The 19,049-nt window shown below is 62.5% G+C and overlaps 2 protein-coding genes across 3 annotated transcripts in view; one reads left to right on the top strand and one right to left on the bottom strand.

Moving 5' to 3' along the window:
- Positions 1–7,019: 7,019 nt before the first annotated feature.
- The window catches only part of LSP1 (lymphocyte specific protein 1), a 38,456-nt gene continuing 26,426 nt past the window's right edge, over positions 7,020–19,049 (bottom strand). For both annotated transcript variants that reach the window (XM_087422492.1, XM_087422491.1), the window contains exons 2-11: positions 18,379–18,516; positions 16,758–16,925; positions 14,878–15,058; positions 14,420–14,512; positions 14,130–14,173; positions 13,877–13,958; positions 12,335–12,466; positions 11,964–12,041; positions 11,710–11,811; positions 7,020–7,464 (exon numbers count right to left, since the gene is read on the bottom strand). In XM_087422492.1, coding sequence (XP_087278618.1) covers positions 11,722–11,811; positions 11,964–12,041; positions 12,335–12,466; positions 13,877–13,958; positions 14,130–14,173; positions 14,420–14,512; positions 14,878–15,058; positions 16,758–16,925; positions 18,379–18,516 — 1,006 coding nt within the window. In that variant the 3' untranslated portion in view covers positions 7,020–7,464; positions 11,710–11,721. The remainder of the gene's footprint in view (positions 7,465–11,709; positions 11,812–11,963; positions 12,042–12,334; positions 12,467–13,876; positions 13,959–14,129; positions 14,174–14,419; positions 14,513–14,877; positions 15,059–16,757; positions 16,926–18,378; positions 18,517–19,049) is intronic.
- On the top strand, positions 7,471–10,182 carry PRR33 (proline rich 33). Its single transcript, XM_087422493.1, has one exon. The coding sequence runs from the start codon at positions 8,375–8,377 to the stop codon at positions 9,968–9,970; it is 1,596 nt and encodes a 531-aa protein (XP_087278619.1). The 5' UTR covers positions 7,471–8,374; the 3' UTR covers positions 9,971–10,182.

A 19,049-nucleotide genomic window follows, 5' to 3' on the forward strand; every position in this document is an offset into this window, starting at 1 on the left:
ACTGAACCCGAGCTCGTGGGGACAGGGTCTGGGCTGTTCCTCTGTGGCCCCCAGCCCGGAGCCCGTGTCAGGCACACGTACACTGCCAGAACTGGGTGGATGGCCCCTTCCCGCCAGTCCTGTCCTCCACCCTCAGCCTGCTTTCCCAGGGCCTTGGATGCCTTGAATTTGTCGACGTCCGTGGGAAGCTCAGGGCCAGGGCCTGGCTGCACGTGTCCAGGTGCGGCCGGCGCCAGGCCAGCGCGCTCAGGGACTGTCTTTCTGTGAGCTGGCCACCGCACACGCCTGAGGCTGCCGGGGCCTGGGAACGCTCCGAGCAGCTGCATCAGAATGTTGGCCCGGGGTTTTAAAAAACAAAGTTCACGACAACATATTACAGCTTACTTGAAGACAATAGTTATGGCCCCCCCCAGGGAACTTCGTATAAGAAAAACACAAGTTCATCACCTAAAAATGCGTTTACATAGCATGGCTGAGGTGGGAACAGTTTTCCAAAGGCTCTGTCAAGAATGTTAATTTTCCCAGAGCAATTTAAGCTCCGTGCAAAATTAATCAAGACATGTCTGCTAACCCTCCAGGAAGCCAGCCCGCGCTTTCTCATCCTCAAGTCTCTTCCTGGGACTCTGCTGCCCCCTCAAGTTACAGCCTCCGCCTCGTCCACAGCTGGGGTCTCGCTGCCCCTCATTCCGAACCCTGGTGGGCTCTGCCCCTGGCCGCCCGCGCCCATCCCATGGCCTCTGTCTGTAGGGTGGGAGGGTCAGTGAGAGCCCAGGGCCTTGCCCTGCTGTGCCCACCTCTCACTCTGGGGGGCCAGCACCTGTCAGCTGCCTTGAGATGGGGCGGTCCTGGCCCTTGCCCAAGGTGGGTTATTTTTAAGGAGCCAGTGGCAGCTGAGGTGTCCAGAAATAGGCACCCAAATTAGCCAAGACATCTCTGCCTAGAAACCCAAGACGGCGGGAGGGGGGCTGTAAGGGCAGCTCACAGCACAGGTCTTGCCAGCCACACCCCCCCACAGGTCTCCCAGGCCCCCCTGAGCTCCTCCATGCTGCCCTCCTGTCCTCTGGGCCGAAGTCCGACGGGGCCTCCAAGAGGGCTCTCACAGCCCAGGCAGGGTGCCCCGGAGGCCCCTTGCAATGGGAGACAGTCAAGGCCCACTCTCCAAGTGGGGAAACTGAGGCCCCTCCAGGCCCCTGCCCCTCTGTCCAGTGAAGCCCTGAAGGCAACACCTCAGGGCTGCTCCGTGCCCCTTGCCCCCCTATCTGCTGGGAAGGGGCCCAGGGTGGGGTGTGCTTGGGGGCAGGGATGGCATTTCGACAGCTGAAAAGGAGGCCAGTTGTCCACTTCATGTTCTGCCCTCAGAGGGCAAGTGTGAAAATAGCCTCTGAGGTCAGTGCTCCTTGGGGACACGCACCCTCCTTCCCTCCCTCCCAGGTGAGAAGGTGGGGACTGGGGGAGGCAGGAGGCTCTGCCACTCACTTGCTATGGGCTCCTGACCACATCCCCCCACTCAGGCTCCCAACCCATCCGGCAGTGGCTCCTTGCCCATCTCCTCCTAGGATGGCCGAGGGGCATTAGGAGGGGCAGCTGAGCCCTGATCCCATGGAGGTGGGAAAGGTGGAGGGGTATCAGGCAAGGACCACAAGGGTGTTAGGCCTTTTGGGAGCACGTGGTCCTTCCCGCCGTGGGCAGAGGTGAGTCACCTCTTCTGGGCAGGCAGCACAGAGGCCCAGCTCCCCACTCCTCCCTCTGTCCCGTCTCAGCCCAGCCCTGTCCACCCCTGACCTTGACTTCTGGGAGCTGTCTCCAAGGCTGCTTGGGTCCTAGCCAGCCCTCCCTACGGACCCACTCCTGGGGTCAGCTAGACAAGCGCCCGCCTTGGTTTTTGTCTATGCCAATGGTGGCGTTGGAGACAATGGCCACGTGGGGCCAGGGCCCCCGGGCTTCTGGGAGGAGCTGGTGGCTGCGCCCCTTAACGTAGTGGAGCACCCGTGGAAATGCCAAGGTGGGTGGGGAGGTGAGTAAGCGAGGGAAAGGCAGCCCCCGCAGCAGGCAGCCCTTGGAGCTTGGGTAGCCCCTTCCTGGCCTCCTCATCTCGAAATCTTCACCTGCTTCCGCTCTTTACTTGGGACAGCCCCCTTGCCCTGCGCCTTCGGGGAACCCCCACCTTCCTCCTCTTGGGCCTCCCTTGCCCCCATGTTCTGGTTTAGAATGGCTTCTTCTGCATCGTTCTGAGGTTCAGAGAGCCCCATCCCTCAATGCCAGACCCTTGGGACCCTGTGGGGGCAGCTTCCTGGGCTCTCCAGGCCGCCATGCTTAGAGCTGAGATGTCGGAAGCATGGCATCCTGGAACCTCAGCCTCGAGGACCCCAGGATGAGCCTCAAGTGCTGGCCGGGCCAAGCAGCCAGCACCCAGCAGGCCCCACCAGCCTGGGCCAGCTGCTCCACCATACCGACCTGTGGCTGAGTCTGGAGAGAAGGGCTGGAGCTCCTCGTGGCCAGCACTGGCTCAGGCACTGCCCGCTGTGCCTCACCCCCTCGTGTTATAGTGACACTTGATCTTTCCCAGCAGCCCATTGGCCAAGGGCTGAGGGGCTGGGTGGCTGGGCATGTGGGAAGGGCTGTGCCATGCAGGCCCCTTACCAAGTATAGGAATAGCAGAGGATGAGGCCCGAGGAGGCAAGGGGGGATGTGTCTGGAGGAGGAAGGTCCGCCCTCCTCCCCCACGAAGTGTCAGCCTCTATTTTTACTGCCTCAGCAGCAGGCACATCTTGATGGGCTGAGGAGGGTGAAAGAAGGTATTGGGTGGCCTGGGGTGCAGCCGAGGGCTCTCCTTGGGCCAGGCTGATGTGGGGGTCCCCAGAGCTGGGGCCCCATCTTCCCCAGCCGAGCTGCCCCTTCCCTCCGGGGAGCCTGTGGGAGGGCACACTCCACCCAGGAAAGGTGTCTACTCAGCCAGGTCCCATTACACATTGCCCCAGTCCTGCCCTGCCTCCCCCGTCAGAGGGAGTGGGCTGAGGTCCCGGAGAGCCCGTGGAATGGAGGGCTCTGTGAGTCTTTGGCTGGGCCCCCATCACATCTGAGCCCCATTTAACAGCCAGAGCTGGGTCTCCGGGTGGATGCCATTGGGGGCCACAGAATACATGGGAAGAGAAGTCATAACCTAAGTTCGACGGCAGGGGGGCTAGCATCTCCCCCAGCTGCTGGTGCCTCCCAGGGCCAGGACCATGCCTCTGCTATCAGCCCAGCAGCTCCCTGGTTGGGAGTCCAGCCCCTGAAGACCTCTGTCTTCCCACCACAGGGCTCAGCGTGCCACCCACAGCGTGCTCTGCTGCGCACCCGTGAAGCCTGGCCTTTCTTTCCTCAGAACTCCGGGTGGCACCATCCAACTCGCAGACAGCAATGGTCCCCACGCTTGCCAGTGAGGCCACCAGCTCTGACGGCCCTGCCCCTTGGATTAGGGAAACTGAGGCAGTGAGTAGGGCGAGAGCAGCCCCAGGCTCAGGGCAAGGGGCCGAACGAGCGTGGATGGCAGGGTCTGTGCAGCTGCTGGTTCAGGGCAACAGCTGGGGGGCCAGTGCCCAGGATGGGGTGAGGTCCCTGCCCTCTGGAGGCTTAGAGTTGGGGCATCAGGATGGCTGGCAGGAGGCCCCCACCCCCAGCCCGAGCTCCACCCTGGCTTTGTGCTGCTCTGGTCCTCAGGGGCTTCTGGAGGCTTCCGTTGGCATCTTGTCCAAACCCTACAGTTTGGGGATAAGGCCACAGGGACCTGAGACAGGCAGGGACGAGCCCACAGTCACACCGCAAGGGGAAGCAGAGCCCCTGCATGCCTCTCCTGGAGCACCCGGCTGTGGGCAGCCCCCCGAGGCCAGAGCTGCTGGGGGTCTCGCTCTCCTGGTCAGATCTCTGAATTTCTCTGGCCTGAAGTCTTTCCCTCCGCCTGTCCAGGTCCTTGGATGGGCAAGGCTTTGCGGGCCACATGCACCCCCTTCCCTTGGCCAACTCTGAACAGCTTTCTGCCAGTGAGGTCATCTGTAGAGCCACTTCCGAAAAAGGCCCCTGAGTGGCTGCGGGGCCACCCGGCCCATGTCCTACACTGTGGTGGGGGCTGACATTCCTTCTCAGACTGGCTCCTCTCTCTCTGGCTCTGCTAAGAGACCTGAGGACACCCCCCGCCACACACACAGATACAGGTGCACAAGCGGGGACAGGAGCATTGGGCCTCATCTGCAGGCCTTGCTGGAGCTTGGCTTGGGAAGCCCCATGCACACGAGCCCCGTGCAGACTGTGGACAGCCTGCCCCCGGGAGCTGCTGGCTGCTTGTTGCTCAAGCCCAGGGTGTTCTTCAGGGCTGCGCCTGCAGGTGGACATGTCAGGGCCCCTGCAGTGGCCCTGCTCGGCCAGCAGAGGAGGGTGGCTGCCCGCTCAGCAGACTCGGCCTCTGGCAGGTGCTCTCCTGTGAGCAGGCTGAGCCAGAGAGCGGGCGCTGAGGTCAGAGGGATGGGGTAGGTTTTATTTTGGGTATCGGCGACCTGCCCCTAGGGACGCCAGGCCCGTAGTGCAGCAGGACAGCATTGAGCAGGCACTGCTGGACGGGCCGCCGGCTGCCGAGGGCCTGCAACAGGTAATCCACACCCCAGTCCACCTGGGCTGGCCAGGCTGGGGTGGGAGGAGAAGGGGCAGGGCAGAGGCCTCCCCTGGGGGCTGGAGGGGGACTGGAGATCTGGAGTAGAGGCAAGGGACAGGGGCGGCCTAGCCCAGGCTGGGTGGGAGCCTGATCTCACCCCTGGGAAGAGTCTGAGAACTGATGGTGCAGGGCCTTGGCCAGGGGACAGTGGCAGGGGTGGGCTTCAGAAGTCGGCAAAGCCGAGCAGAGCCAGGGAGCAAGGAGAAGGCAGTGAGAGGGAGAGGCACCCCACCCCCACCCCCGCGCCAGTGTCTTGGCTCCAGCTGTCTGCAGGGGTGGCAGGGGAGGGCAGGGGCCCCTCCGTCTGGGTCCTGGCTCCAGTGTGCATGGTTGGGGGTGGCAGGGCCCAAGGGACCTTGAAGCTCTCCTAGGAGACCTGAGCTGACCTGGGCGTCCATGCTGGTGCCAGCCTGAGCTCCCAGTCGGCCCAGTTTCTCGGGCTCGGGCTCTGCCAGGCCCCAGATAGAACCTGCTGACATAGCACTGGGAGACGAGCCTTTCCCAACCTTACACGGCGGCTGCCCCACACGCCTGGGTGCTCCTGTGCGATCTCTAGTCACTGGTCTGCTCTGTCTCTGTGTGGGGGACTGGCATTCGGTGCCTGGAGCAGCGGAGCAAGGGGGTGTTGGGTGAGGCCTCTCATGCAGGCAGGACAGATGGCAGGGGGCGGGGTCTGGGCATCCCCAACCAGGTAACCCTTGGGCAGTCGCCCCTCTGAGCCTCTCAACCTTGTGGTGGGAAGGCTCTGACCCCCAGGTTCTGAAAGGTGAGAGCTCCATGTCACCACGGCACTCAGAGGAGACAGACCCTGGGTCCTCGTCCTCAAAACCGGACCAGGGTGCCAAGGATTCCAGAGGGGCTGGAGTGGGTCAGGGCAGCGTGCCTGGCTGCCTCCTATCCACCCCAGCCGCCTCTCGCCCCTCGATGCCGTCCACTCTGGTCCCAGCTCGCTACCTAACTGTGGGCCTTGCCTCTGCCTGCTGCCCTCGGCTAACACCCTGTCTAGCTGGATGAGAAGTAAGAAAGCACCGTGTCCCCTGGGGGATATTCCCCGGCTGACAGAGCATGGCCCTGGATGCTGTCTCAGAGGTGGGCATGGGCGAGGACAGGTGGCCGTGGCTTTGTTGAGTTTTAACACGTCTGAGCTGTCCATTCTTACTCTGTCCAGTGGGAGACAGGCAGATTGGACCATGAAGACATCAGAAAATGGAGGCTCTGAGTAGAACCAGGCCTAGAATGCCAAAGGTCCAGGGGTCCTGCTCTTCAAAGGCTCCCCAGACACCGAGGGCAGCAGGGCTCAATGTCGGACCTGAGTTTAGGACCAGGGAGCGGGGGAGGGCTTGGGAGGACAGCCCCCACTCTGTCTCCCACTTCACACTCATCCATTCATTTTCATACATCCATTCTCAAATTTACTATCTCCCTCCCTTCGTTGCACCATCCATTCATCCATGCATCCGTCTATCCACTCATGTATCCACCTACCCATCCAGCCACCCACCTGCTCAGCACGCATTCATCTGACTCCCTCTACACCTCTTCTCCCGTCCACTCTCTGCACAACTATTTTTCTGCATATCTACCTCTCATTCTGTCTGTAGATCCACCCATCCACCCATTCATCTATTCTTTATCTATCCATCCGTCACCCAATGATTCACTCACTTGTCTTTCTATTTATACATCAGTCCATCCATCTACCCAACCATACATCCATTCATTCATCCACCCATTCATCCATCCCTCCCTCTCTCCATCTATCCATTTATCATCCATTCATCTGTCATCCATCCATCACCCACCCACCTACCCATCCACCCATCCATCCATCCACCCATCTATCATCCACCAAACACCCGTCACTCATCATCTATCTATCCATCATCTATCCATCAACCCATCCATTCATCTATCATTCATCATCCACTCACCTGTCCAACCACTAAACATTCACCGAACCCCTCCTCGGTGCTGGGATGGGGGATGACCCCAAGGTGGGTCTTGTCCTCAGGGGATGCTCAGTCTAGGGGCACAGACCTGAAGTGCACAGTGGTTCAGGTGCTGTAAAGTTTTTATCGGGCCAGTCAAGGGGGGAGGCATCCCAGACGTCCTAGAAGAGGAGGACTGGATCCCACCCATCACGTGCACCCTGACTTAGGCCACCAAACACCTCAGATCCCAGAGTCTAACACTGCAGAAGCCCACAGAACAGAACACAGAGTATCTAGATCCAGAGGCCAGAGGCCTGGGTCCCACCGCTGTGCAGGATGGGATGGCCTTTCCAACCTGCTTCCTTGTCCCTCCCCCAGTTAGTGAGCACCAGAAAGCCAGCACATGGGGACACACCAGGAGCTTTATTGCACAAAATGGAGGGGTCTGCAAGCAGGGTGCAGGGAGGGATGCAGGGCCTGGGCACCCAGCTCAGGTGTCAGTGGCTCGTGACCTGGAAGTCCCCCACAGGTGCCCTCTCTCCGCACAGGCTGCAACTGCCTTGGGAGCTCTCAGCCTCTCTGGAGGGGGCCCTTGAAGCCAGCCATCAGCCTGAGCTGTAAGAGGCAGAGCCAGGGGGTGGGAGTGGTCAGAGAGTGGGAGGGGAGAGACGTTGGAGGGTCCAGGAGCAAACAGGTAGTGATGGTGGTGGGTGGTGTGTGGTGGAGGGGCGTGGGCAGGCCAAGCGGGCAATGGGAAGCAGCTTCTTCGGCAGGGCCGTGGCGGGCATCTGGCTGGACTCTCCCCTGGGAGCACAGCGTCTCCAACCTGCACCTGCAGCCTCAGGAAAGCTGAAACACAGACACGGGGTGGGGAGCGTGAGGCTGCAGTCCAAGGAGGGGCCACGGCCCTGCTGCCTTCACGCACCCCTCCCACCACCAGGAGCAGCCTCCCTTCTCCAGCCACCGAAACCCTGTGTCCGCCTCCACTGGGAAGCCTGCTTCCTGCCGCCGAGCTCTGGGGTCCTGGGCCCTGCTTGGAGCTCGAGGAGGAGGGAATGCCGTCCACCCCCTGTTCGCCTGCTAGCCTGGCAGTCCCGCAGAGCTAGACCTGTTGTTCCCTGATTCCTGGGGTCCTGGGGCCCCAGAGGCGGGCAGCAACTGAGTGTGAGCCCCCAGCAGACGCCTGGCCCCCCAGGCAGATCTGCTCCTGCCTGACAGAGCCGGCCCCCAGGGGCGGCAGCCCCCAGGCCTCCCTCCTCCCCCAAACCGGCCGGCCTCTGGCTTGGACCAGACGCCATTTGTCAACGTCCTTGCAAGCACGTGGCGCCCAGAAACCAGGGCGGGCGGCTTGGCCAGGACCACCCCAGCCGAGATGTCTGCGGGAACGTCCCATTTAGCGTAGCTCAGCGAAAATTGCTCCCACCTCCCGGCAAATCTACCTCTGATGATGCAGCCTCGGCTTCCCAGAGTCTCTGGCCGCCACCCTCACCGCTGGCTTGCAGCGGACGCGCCTGTGGTCAGACCGGCGACGGCGTGGCGCGCCTCACGCGTTAGCGGGCAGGCGCTCTTCCTGCCCCCGTGGGCGGCCCGCCCAGCACGTGCCTCCCACTTGGAGCTCGCCTGTGGGTCTCCCGGCCCAGGCTGTGCACACGGGCGGTGCCTGGAGCCAGGTTCCAGCCCTTGTCCATCACCCACCGAACGACTCGGGCCCTGTGGGCTCATTCCCAAACCAGGGTGATGGCGGAGGCTCCCCAAGGAGATGCTGATGCAGACAGACCTGCCTAGAAGGCACCTGGGAAGCAGAACTTCTGATGGTCAGGCTGTGTCGCCCCTGGGCCTTGGGTCCTCCTGCACCACAGGGGGACTGTGTGTCCTCACAGGGAGGGGGAGGAGACGTGAGGAGGGCTGGCCTGACGGCTGTCCCTCCCCACCCCAGGGTGCAGCAATGCTCATCTCAGCTGCCTCGATGGCCCCTGAGGTGGCTGGCCCGTGCCCCCAGGGGCCCTCCAGACCCCCACCGCCACTCCTGCCCAAGCCGGGGAAGGACAACCTACGTCTGCAGAAACTTCTGAGGAAGGCAGCCAGGAAGAAGATGACCGGGGGCGGGCCCCCTGGCCCGCCTGGGGCTTTCCGCACCTCCCTATCCCCTGTGAGTGAGGCCAGCCACGACCAGGAGCCCACAGCCCCGCACCCTGCTGAGGCCCTGCTCCAAGCTGAGGCCCGGCGCCCTGCTGGGGCCCTGCGCCCTGCCGAGGCCCCGCGCGTGGTGGCCGCGCTGCCCCGCAGCCCCCACACCCCCGTCATCCACCATGTGGCATCGCCTCCACAGAAATCCATGTTCTCCTTCAGCCTCACCCAGCGCAGGAGCCTGGCTGCTCACTTCAAGGCCACGGGGCCCCAGCTCGTAGCCCCGGCCCCAGAACCCCCCAGGGCCCCCAGTGGCTTTGCCCAAGTCTCGGCACCTGTAGTGGGGGACACCCACATCAGCCAGGTACACATCCGGCTGTCACCGTCCCCGCAGGCTGGGATCCCTGATCCCCACCGGACGGCCCCGGATGGGGAGCCTGGCAGCCAGGACCAAGATACAGTGTGGTGCCTTCCCGGGGCTCAGCCCCTGATCCCGGTGGCCCACATCCACCCACTGCCCGCTGGGGCCCAGGCTGCCAGTTCCTGGCCTGAGGTGCCCCCCATGCCCAGGCCGCCCCCTGGCATCCAGGCCTCAGTGCCCAGAGAGCCCAGCACCTGGGTTGTGGTGCCCATAGCCCCCACCCACCGCTGGCCGGGACCCTCGCCTTACACGCCGGCCTCTGTGGCCCCTGAGGCTGAGTGCATGGAGGAGCCCCCCACAGCTGGCCCTACTGCTGTGGTTGAGCAGATCTCCAGCCCCCACGGGGCCTTGTCCCCTGCCCCCCCAGCAGGTCCCCACCCATGCCCTGTCCCCAAAGTCGCACCCAAGCCCCGGCTCAGCGGCTGGACGCGCCTCAAGAAGCAGCTGATGGAGGAGGATTCCCCGTTCCCGGGGCCAGAGCCAAGCCCAGAGCGTGCAGAGCAGGAGGTGACAGTCCCCACCAGCCCAGCGCCCCGGCCCCCCTCCTCTCGGGCCTCCAGGATGTGGGACGCAGTGCTGTACCGCACGTCAGTGGCCGAGTCTCGTGGCAGCCCGGCAATGCCCAGGGACGGGGCTGGCACCCTGGCTGGCCTCAGCCGCCTGCCCTTCCTATATCGGCCTCGCTTCAACGCCCGGAAGCTGCAGGAGGTGGCCGCCCGGCCCCCTCCCACGATCCACCCTGTCCTGGAGCTGAGCCCCCAGCCCAGGAACTTCAACAGGACGGCGGCTGGCTGGAGGATCCAGTGAAGGGCCAGGATGGCCCCAGGGCCCAGGACCAGGGGGTGAATAGAAGACGGGGTGACGGTCCAGCTGGGAAGCTGTGGCCACTGAGGAGGGCACCAGGGCCGGGTGGGTGCTGAGGGAGCCTGGGGGTGCCTGGTGGTCAGGAAGGGCAGGCTGGGTGGATGGGAGGGTGAAGGACCATGGTGGGAGGTGGCCTGAGGCCAGGAGAAGGCGGGGGGAAGAAGGAGGCAGGTTTCAATGGTGTGGAGGGGTCAGAGAAGGGGTCTGCATTGGGGAGAGTGTGGGAGCTTTCTGGTGAAACTGTGGGTGAGACGGAAAGCACCCATCTGCTATGAGGCAGGGAATTGGATCATCGACCTCGCACGGCGGGGCTGACCCATGTCTCCACGTGGGGCTTGGGGCAAGGAGGGGCAGGGAGGCGATCAGCAGCAGGCCCTGGCTCCGGCCTGCACGCTGCACAGAGGGCCTGCCTGGGTCTCCAGGGAAGCCCGGAGCCCCCGAGGGCTGCTGGCGGGGAGCGGGGAGGGCTGGGCTCAGTCCCTGGTTGCTCTGGGTGATGAGCTCAGAGGCTGGGTAGGACGGGGAGGATTCTGGGGCCAGGCTCTGTGGTCCCCATCCCTTTGCTGTGAAAGATTAGGGGCCGGGTTTATGTTTGCTGTCCGCACTATTAGCTGCGTCAGCGGTCTGCTTGCCATGCTTCCAGACAATGGAGCCCTGGCAGGTGCGGGGAGCCAGGCCCCGGGCCCAGTGCGAGTTTGTCCTGCACCCCTGTCCCTTAGCTGCCCACCTCTGCTTCCCGCACCTGGGGGCAGAGCTTGAGGGCAGCTCACTGACGGGAGAGAGGGGCAAGGCCTTGGCATCGCTCAGGACCAGGCTTCGATGGCTGGATGGGGTGGTGTCCTCAGTACTGGGGCTCGGAGAACAGCCCAGCCAAGTGGGTGAGGAGGGGTAATGGCCCAGCTAGGGGCAGTGAATGGGACCCCAGGCCTCATGCTGCTTTGGGGGCCCCCAGGCTGCTGTGAGCCGGGGTCTGACTCAGGGCAAGTGCCAGGGCTCTGATGGGGGCCAGCAGCAATGGGAAAGGACATGGAGGGCCTTGGGGAAACCTCGGGCCCCAGCCCCTGAGAGCAGGACTCAGGGGGGCAGCAGCAGTTGGAAAGGGGCCAGGATGTAACGGTGCTAAAAATGGAGCCTGGGACCCAGGCCACTAATAAAAGTGTGTCTAACCACGGCAGCGGGTCCCTGTCTGACTCCTCACCAGGCGAGGGCAGGGCGATGGAAATGGGAGCGGGCCCTCTGGGGCAGGAGGGTGAGACCGAGGTTCTAGTCCCTTTCAGGCCCTCAGCTCACCCCCGGGAGGGGACTCGAGCTCCCCGGGCTCCATCCCATCCACTTCCTCCAATGTTAGCCCTGCAGGGGCCAGGACATCCTCACTGCCTAACGAGTCTGGGAAGAAGGGAGGTTTGAGCTTCCCCGCAGAGAATGGCTGAGCAGGGTGAAGCCGGGGAAAGGGACAAAGCTTCCACGTCCCCTGTAAGGGGGTGGGGGGCGCGAGTCTGCAGGGGCTGGGAGACCGAGTGGAGGCTGGGTTCTGGCTGGCTCCGAGACTGGGCATCCGGCCCTCTCAGGCTGCCCTGACAGCCTGTGACATGGACAAGTAGGCCCTGTCCACCCCGCCACACTCCCAGAATGGCGCATTTCAGGCACAATGCATCATGCTCCAGCCGTTGCCCTGGACTCACCGAGAAGGGGGCCTAGGGCGCCGAGCCCTCGTCTACGAGCACCTTCTCGTACTTTCCATGTCCGGTGGCCACAAACTTGTATCTCTTCCCAGATGGGGTGCTCTGTCGTGGAAGGAGACCAAGTGTGAAGGTGAGAGCAGCAGTAGGAAGATCATGCTGCCTCTGGGAAGCCCTCCAGATGCTCTGAGGACAGCCCCTCTTGGCTCTCACCTGCTGGACCCGCCCTCCCCGCATCAAGCCTACTTAGACTCTACCTTAATTGTTGATGAGGTCTTGGCGCCTCCTTTCTGCTCCCAGAGGCTCTTCTTGCTCATGTCTCCAGCTACAATATCCTGGGGGAAGAAGGAAGGAGGCATCACAGGTGCAGACCTCTGACAAGGGGTCTCAAAACCCTTCTCTCCAGCCTGGCCTCACCTGGCCAGGGGCCCCAGGCCTACCCACCTGCTTCCTTGCATGAGAGCCCAGGGGAAGAGGCAGGAAAGGGAAGGTGGCAGCCTTCTCCACACAGCCTTCCACACCGAAGGCCAGCCTAGTGAACCTCAGCTCCCTCAGATGCCCCAGTGCCGTCCACCCACCCTTCAGCCTGGACAGTCTCCCACTTGCCTTACCAAGCAGGGGATCCTACCTTGCAGGAGGGGGCCTTGGTAGCGGACTGAGCTTGCACCTCTCCCGTCTCCCACCGGCTCTTGGTGCTTGCCACAGCCATGCTGGGCAGCTCAATGGAGGGCTGGCGGGCTAGCTTGGGGGTCCGGCCAGTCTGCAGAGGAGACAGAGCCCAGGACTGCTTTAGGGGACAGCCACATGGGACATGTCAGAGAGGTCTGGGGAGACCCTCCAGCATGCAGACAATATCCTCTGGATCTGCACATTTCCCCAGGAGTGCTGTCACAACTCAGGGCTGGAGCAAGGCCCTCTGAAAAGGTGTGCATTTCTCTGTTTGGTGTACTTGTGAAATACCCCCTTGTTCTGGAGAGCACAGTTGATATGATGGGATATGAGACAGATGTGGGGCTATCCTCATGCTGCCCGTGGCATAGGGCTATAAGATCATGGGTTGCATGGAAGGGCATTGGCTGGATGGAGGAGTGATGGTTGCATGGAAAGGTATTGGTTAGATGGAAGGGTGTTGGTTGTATGGTGGGGAGTTGTTGAAATGAGGGGATTTGGTTGTATGGAGGAACACTGGTTGAATAGAGGAATGTTGGTCAAATGGAGGGGTGTTGATTAGATGGAAGGACATTGGTTGAATGAGGGTGCATTGGTGGATAGAGGGTGTTGGTTGGACGGAGGAGTATTGGTTGGATGGAAGAGTGTTGGTTGGAAGGAGAGACATTGATTGGGTGGAGAAGTGTTGGTTTCATAAAGGGGTGTTAGATGGAGGGACTTTGGTTGGACAGAGGAGTGTTGGATGGAGGAGTGTTGGCTGGATGGAGGGATATTGGTTAGATGGAGGTTGTTGGTTGAATAGAGGGGTATTGGTTGGATGAAAAAAGGTTGGTTAGATGGAGGAGGATTGGTTATATGAAAGAGTGTTGGTTGAATGGAGGAATACTGATTGGATGGAGTGGTGTTGGCTGGATGGATGGGTGTTGGTGGGACGGCTGTGTGTTGATTGCATGGAGGGGTATTTGTTGAATGGAGGAGTGTTGGTTGAATGGAGGGACATTGTTTGGATGGAGTGGTGGTGGTTGAATCAAGTGGTGTTGGTTGGATGTAGGAGTGCAGTTTGGATGGTGGTGTGTTGGTTGGATGGAGGAATGTTGGTTGAATGGAGGGACATCGTTTGGATGGAGTGGTGGTTGAACGGAGAGGTGTTGGTTGGATGGAGTGGTGTTGATTGATGGAGGAGTGATGGTTGGAGAGAGGAGTGTTGGTTGGATAGAGGGGTGTTGATTGGATGGAGGAACATTGGTTGGATGGAGGGACATTGGCTGGATGGAGTGGTGTTGGTTGGACGGGGTCGTGTTAATTGGATGGTGGGGTGATGGTTGGATAGAGGAGTGTGGATTAGATGGAGGAATGTGGATTAGATGGAGGAGTATTGGTTGGACGGAAGAGAGTTGGCTGGATCAGGGGCATTGGGTAGATGGAAGGAAGTTGATTGGATGGAAAAATGGGTGCATGAATGAAGGACGGATCCAGCAGAAGAGGAGGAGTCTGATCATACCTCGATGGCCTGAGTGTACTGCTCCAGACGCTCATCAATCTTGGAGATGGGCAGGGCTGGCTGGGACTTCTTCACACTGTTACTGAAGGATAGGAGAAGGGTCACGCCTCATGCCCCCTCTCTCGGCTTCGACATCCCACTCTGAGCACCCCCGCCAGAGCTCTCTCAAGCCCCCATATCTCATTCCTGGGCCCTCTCTTCAACCCCCTCTTGGAGAACCCGTTGTCCTAGCCTGGAAAGCAGTCAGACATACCTCTTCTTGATGGAGCGGTTCAGGGACTCGGTTCTGTCGCTGAGCTGTGGAGGGCGGGCAGAGCAGTGACCCTTCGAAGCCAGAGCAAGGCCCACTCTCCATCCCCCTAGCTGCTCCCATCCACCAATCCAATCACCCGTTTATTTATTTCTCAAGGGTTTGCTGAGTGGGGGGCATGGGGGAATAGCAGAGAGAGAGCAGGAGCTACATGTGGCTGCCTCTCTGGGGCTGTCGTTTGCTGCTGAGTCAGGGAGAGAGAAAGAGGCGGCAGGCTTGCGGGCTTGACCTACTTTGGTGCTGGGGCTCAGGGGAGGTGAGCCCTGTTCCGTACTCCCCTCCAGGACCAAGGGGCTGGGTGTCCTGGGCTGCTGGTGTTTCTCGTGCTGGGAACAGAACATCTGAGGTTATGGGACCTCGATGAGCATCCCCTTTGCTTCCCTCCTGCCCCACCCAGGACCTGTGGGAGCACCTTCCCCTCCCTGGGCCTTAGGTCCTCTCCAGCCCTGACGTGCTCTGATTCTGGAATTGTCTGCAGCAGGCACTGATGGGTCCGGGGAGTCGTCATTCCATCACTCAGGGTCACTGAGCCCCACCACCCTCTGAAAATGTGGGGGCTACAGAGCTTATGGGTAGGGGAGCTGGCTCCCTCTGGGCTGGTCCCACGAGGCCCACAGAGCATGTGGGCAGCAGAGACAGATCCAGCCCAGGGCTTGGAGTGTGCCCCGACACCCAGGGGAGCTCCCGTCACCTGCTCATCTGCTTCCTCAGCCTCTGCCAGCACCTGGCTGCCCTGGACAGTCCCCTCTGGGCCCCTGGGCTCTGTCTCCTCCTGGGGCTCTGAGCTGGGGCTCAGATGCAACTCCTCCAGGCAGACTCCGGCTTGGCTCAGCTCATCACTGTCCTCGTGCCCATGGGCATGCTGGAGGGACCTGTGGGGAGGAAGAGGGAGTCAATCGGATCAAAGGTCATCCAATTGCTTGGTTCGAGTCCCTTCCGGTTTCCAATCCTCAGTTTCCCCATCTGTAAGAGGGGGGCGGTCAGACCCATTGAGTGCCGAGGAAGCCCAAGACCCCAGCTTATTTGGGGAGGCAGGCCCAAGGACTTAGAGCTGGCCCTCTGTGTACAGGGCCCCTTGGAGAACAGCACCCACTGCTCCATCCCCACTGGACAGGCTTCTCTTGACAGAAGGCCACCCTCACGCTGAGGCTAGCCCAGTCTCCAGGCTCTCTGGAGGAGCCCCAGCCTCTCGTGCTGCTGGTGTGTGTCCTCCCTGGGCAGCCTGCTCCGGCCCTGCTCCATGTAGGGGCAAGCGGGAGTGAGGTGGGGTCTGTGGGGGATTTTGGGGCTGGTCAGGTGGAGGACAGGGAAGGGCAGGGGTCATGGCTAGGACCGCATCCGCAAGAAGAGGGGCTCATGGTGCTGGCACGAGGGAGGGGAGACAGCCCGCTGGCAGCCACACGGCTCTGCACTTGAGCGGGACTGAACCTGGAGAAGATGATGGGAAATTCTCGCATTTTCCATGATTTCAGGCTTCTCGGTGTTCGTGCCAGCCAAGACCCAGACCCACCGCCCAAGGTGGGCCGGGGTCTGAGCCAGCAGCAGACACACAGAAGCCCATTCAGTGGTGAGGGTGTGCAGCCAGGCAGGTGCGGGGGGCGAGGAGGGGGCCTGCTCAGAGCGGGAGGATTCAACCATGGAGCCGAGGTGCCCCCTGCTGTTGGATGGCATGGCCTGCAGCCTGCTGGGGAGAAAGGAGCAGGGGCCGGTGGGGCTGTGCCCACCCCTGCTGACCCCAGCCCTGGCTCAGAAATGCAGAGTGTGCAGCGACTCCCAAAGGCAGATGGGGAAACTGAGTCCTGGAGAGGGTGGTGGGCAGAGGCCAAGCCAGGACCAGGCCCCAGCTAGGCAGCTGGATCCCGGGGTGTGGGAGCCTGCTTGTAGGATGGAAAAGAGGTGGTTAAGCCATAGGAGAGGTCTGAGCGAGAGCTCAAGGCTGCTTAGGGACCTCAAAGGGGCCAGGAGGTGGCCCAGAGAGGGGAGAGACCCCAGTCTGGTGGAGCTTGGGGCAAGGAGCTCCAGAGCAGAGCGAGGACCCTGACCACAGTGGGGCCTCAGGCACGGCCTGCAGGGTGCAGAGAGCAACTCGGAGCTCCCGACTTGGGGTGGGGTGAGGCTCCGGGAGCAGTCCCCCATCCCTGGGACCCAGGGGCGCTTCGGCTCCCACCCTACCCGGGTTCAGACCAGCAAACACGTCTGCACATCTGGAAAGCTTGTCCCCCCAAGGCCGGCTCGAAGGCCGCACATCTGGAAATACCTGCTCCCCTCCGTGGGAATGGAGATCAGCCAGCCCCGAGGGAGGAAGGGAGGGCGGGCGGCGGGGGCGCAGAGCCTCCATTACGTAAGTGGGCTGCAGATGTGTGCTGACGTGGCAACACCCCGGCCTGAGGCCACAGCTGGTCTGGATGGGGCCCAGGGGCCCAGGGGAGCCCAGGAATGAGATTTCCTCCCCTCCCTCCCCGCAGCCCCCTTGCCGGCCGCCCTGCAGTCTTGTCCTCTTCCTCCCTTCTCCCCCTCTCACAGCCACGGGGGCATTTGGAGGGGCTGGCTGGGGAGGGGACCCCCACTTGCCTGTCTTCCTCCTGCTCCCCCTCCGGACTCTTGCCCTGAGGGGACTCTCCGCCGTCCGAGGTCTCCCCGGCTCCCAAGTGCTGCTGCCGCTGCTCTGGCTTCTGGGACCAGTCGCTGAAACCCTCATCCTCATCCAGTTCAGGGGCCTCTGTGGGCTTCAGGCTGAGGCTGAAAGAGCAGCTCAGGGGGCTCAGGGCTGGGCGCCCTCACACCTCCTCCCTCTCAGACGCTGGGCTTCAAGTGGGAGATCCTGTCTGCCACAGAGGCAGACTCAGCACTGCTGGGCTGAGTCTCCCCATTGTCAGAGAATCTCGAGGACAGGACTGTGTCCCTCTGTAGCCTGGAGCAGCCTGAGTCCAAGGTGGCATCTCACACCACTAAGCGAGGGCTCCCCATCAGTCTAGAGCTCCCCGAGAGCTGGATGGGCCTCCCCCATCAGTCTAGGGCTCCCTGAGAGCTGGGTGGGCCTCCCCCATCAGTCTAGGGCTCCCCAAGAGCTGGGCTGTGCCTCCCCCATCAGTCCACGTCTCCCCAAGAGCTGGGCTATGCCTCCTCCATCAGTCTAGGGCTCTGTGAGAGCTGAGTGTGCCTCCTCCATCACTCTAGGGCTCCTCGAGGGCTGGTCTATGCCTCCCCCATCAGTCTAGGGCTCCCCGAGAGCTGGGCTGTGCCTACCCCATCAATCTAGGACTCCCCGAGAGCTGGGTGTGCCTGCTCCATCAGTCTAGGGCTCCCCGAGTGCTCAGCTGTGCCTCTCCCATCAGTCTAGTGCTCTGCAAGAGCTGGGCTATGCCTCCCCCATCAGTCTAGGGCTCCCTGAGAGCTGGGTGTGCCTCCCCCTTCAGTCTAGGGCTCCCTGAGAGCTGGGCTGTACCTCCCCCTTCAGTGTGGGCTCCCCGCATGTGGGTGACAAGTCTCCCTCTGCTCTCCCCGCTGAGCCCCCAGGGCCCTGGCCCGCAGGCTCCTTCCCTGGACAGCAGTGTGAGCCTTGCACCCTGTCCCCCATTGCAGGGCTGTGATCCCAGCACCAGTGAGCTCCCTGCCTGCTCCCCAGCCCCTGCCCTGTAGGCCAAGGACCTGGCCTGAGGGGCTGTGACCGCTACAGCACCCCACCCCACCCAGAGCTGCTGACTCGGAGAAAATGCAGCAAGACAGGGCCGGAGGAGGGGGCATTATTGGAAAAACAGCCGAGCCCCGCCGCGGGGCCTCCTGTGCGGGAGGAAACGAGCGGGTCCACGGCCCGCCAAGTTGGACGTGGCCTCCCTGAGTCACCGGCAGCAAGGAGCTTGGGCGGGGGGCTTGGAGGCCAGGGCCTCGCAGCTGAGGTCAGAGTCGGTCCAAGCAAGGGCTGGGACCATGCAGGGCAGCCAGAGCCTGAGTCAGCACCCCCGGGAGGCTGGCCGGGAGGGGCGGCTGCACATGTCTCGGGCCGGGCAGCCGGCAGACTCCATTGGCCCCGGGCTTCGACCCCCACGCTAAGAACAACTCCCTCTCCTGCCCCTGCTCCAGGGCTGGGCCCCCTCAGTCTCATCCTCTCTGAGACCCCAGCCCAGGGCCTGACCACCAGTGTCTCCTCTACCCAGGGGTGCGGGACCAGGCACTCTGGCCGGGGGCTGCTTACAGCTTCTCCTGCTCCTGCCGCTCGGGGGACTGGCCATCTCCGTCCTCGTCCTGGGCCCGCAGCTGCCTGTCCCTCTCCCGCCGGCGCCGCTCCCGGGCAGCCTCCTCTTCATCCTCCACACTCCACTGGGTGGTGAGCCTGGGGCACATGGAGGGACAGTCACACCACGGCCCGCACCCCGCCTCTCCCATCCATGCAGGCCTCGATGGAGCCGCGTGGTGAGGGGGCTGGACCAGCCCCTGCCCTCTCTGGGCCTCAGTTTCCTCATCTTTAGAGCTGAGGTCTTGTGAGAATGTCATGAAGGAGCCCGCTGGCGTGGGGAAAGTCCTGTGGCTCTGTAGCCGTCTGGACATCATGTGCCCCCTGTGGGAGGCTCCGCGGAGGGGCTCCCGTGTCCAGACAGGCATGGAGAAAGTAGAGGACAGGATAAGACCCTCCGTCCCCTTCCACCAGTCTGGCTCCCGGCACCTAATCAGAGCCAGGACACAGGCTGGCTGGCTTTGGCCCGGGGCAGGGCCTGGGAGGGCACGGGAAGAGGTCCCTGGAGGTGTGCAGAGCGGGCTGTGGCCATACATCCCACTTGAGTCAAGAGGCCGCAGCCTTGGCCCATTGGGCACTGCCGGGCCAGGCGGGGGTCATGCCAGGAGCAGACCCAGCTGGGCAGCCACTCC

The sequence above is a fragment of the Ceratotherium simum genome, chromosome 34, assembly GCF_057802395.1.
Source record: "Ceratotherium simum simum isolate JZ-2026a chromosome 34, ASM5780239v1, whole genome shotgun sequence".
Taxonomy (NCBI): domain Eukaryota; kingdom Metazoa; phylum Chordata; class Mammalia; order Perissodactyla; family Rhinocerotidae; genus Ceratotherium; species Ceratotherium simum.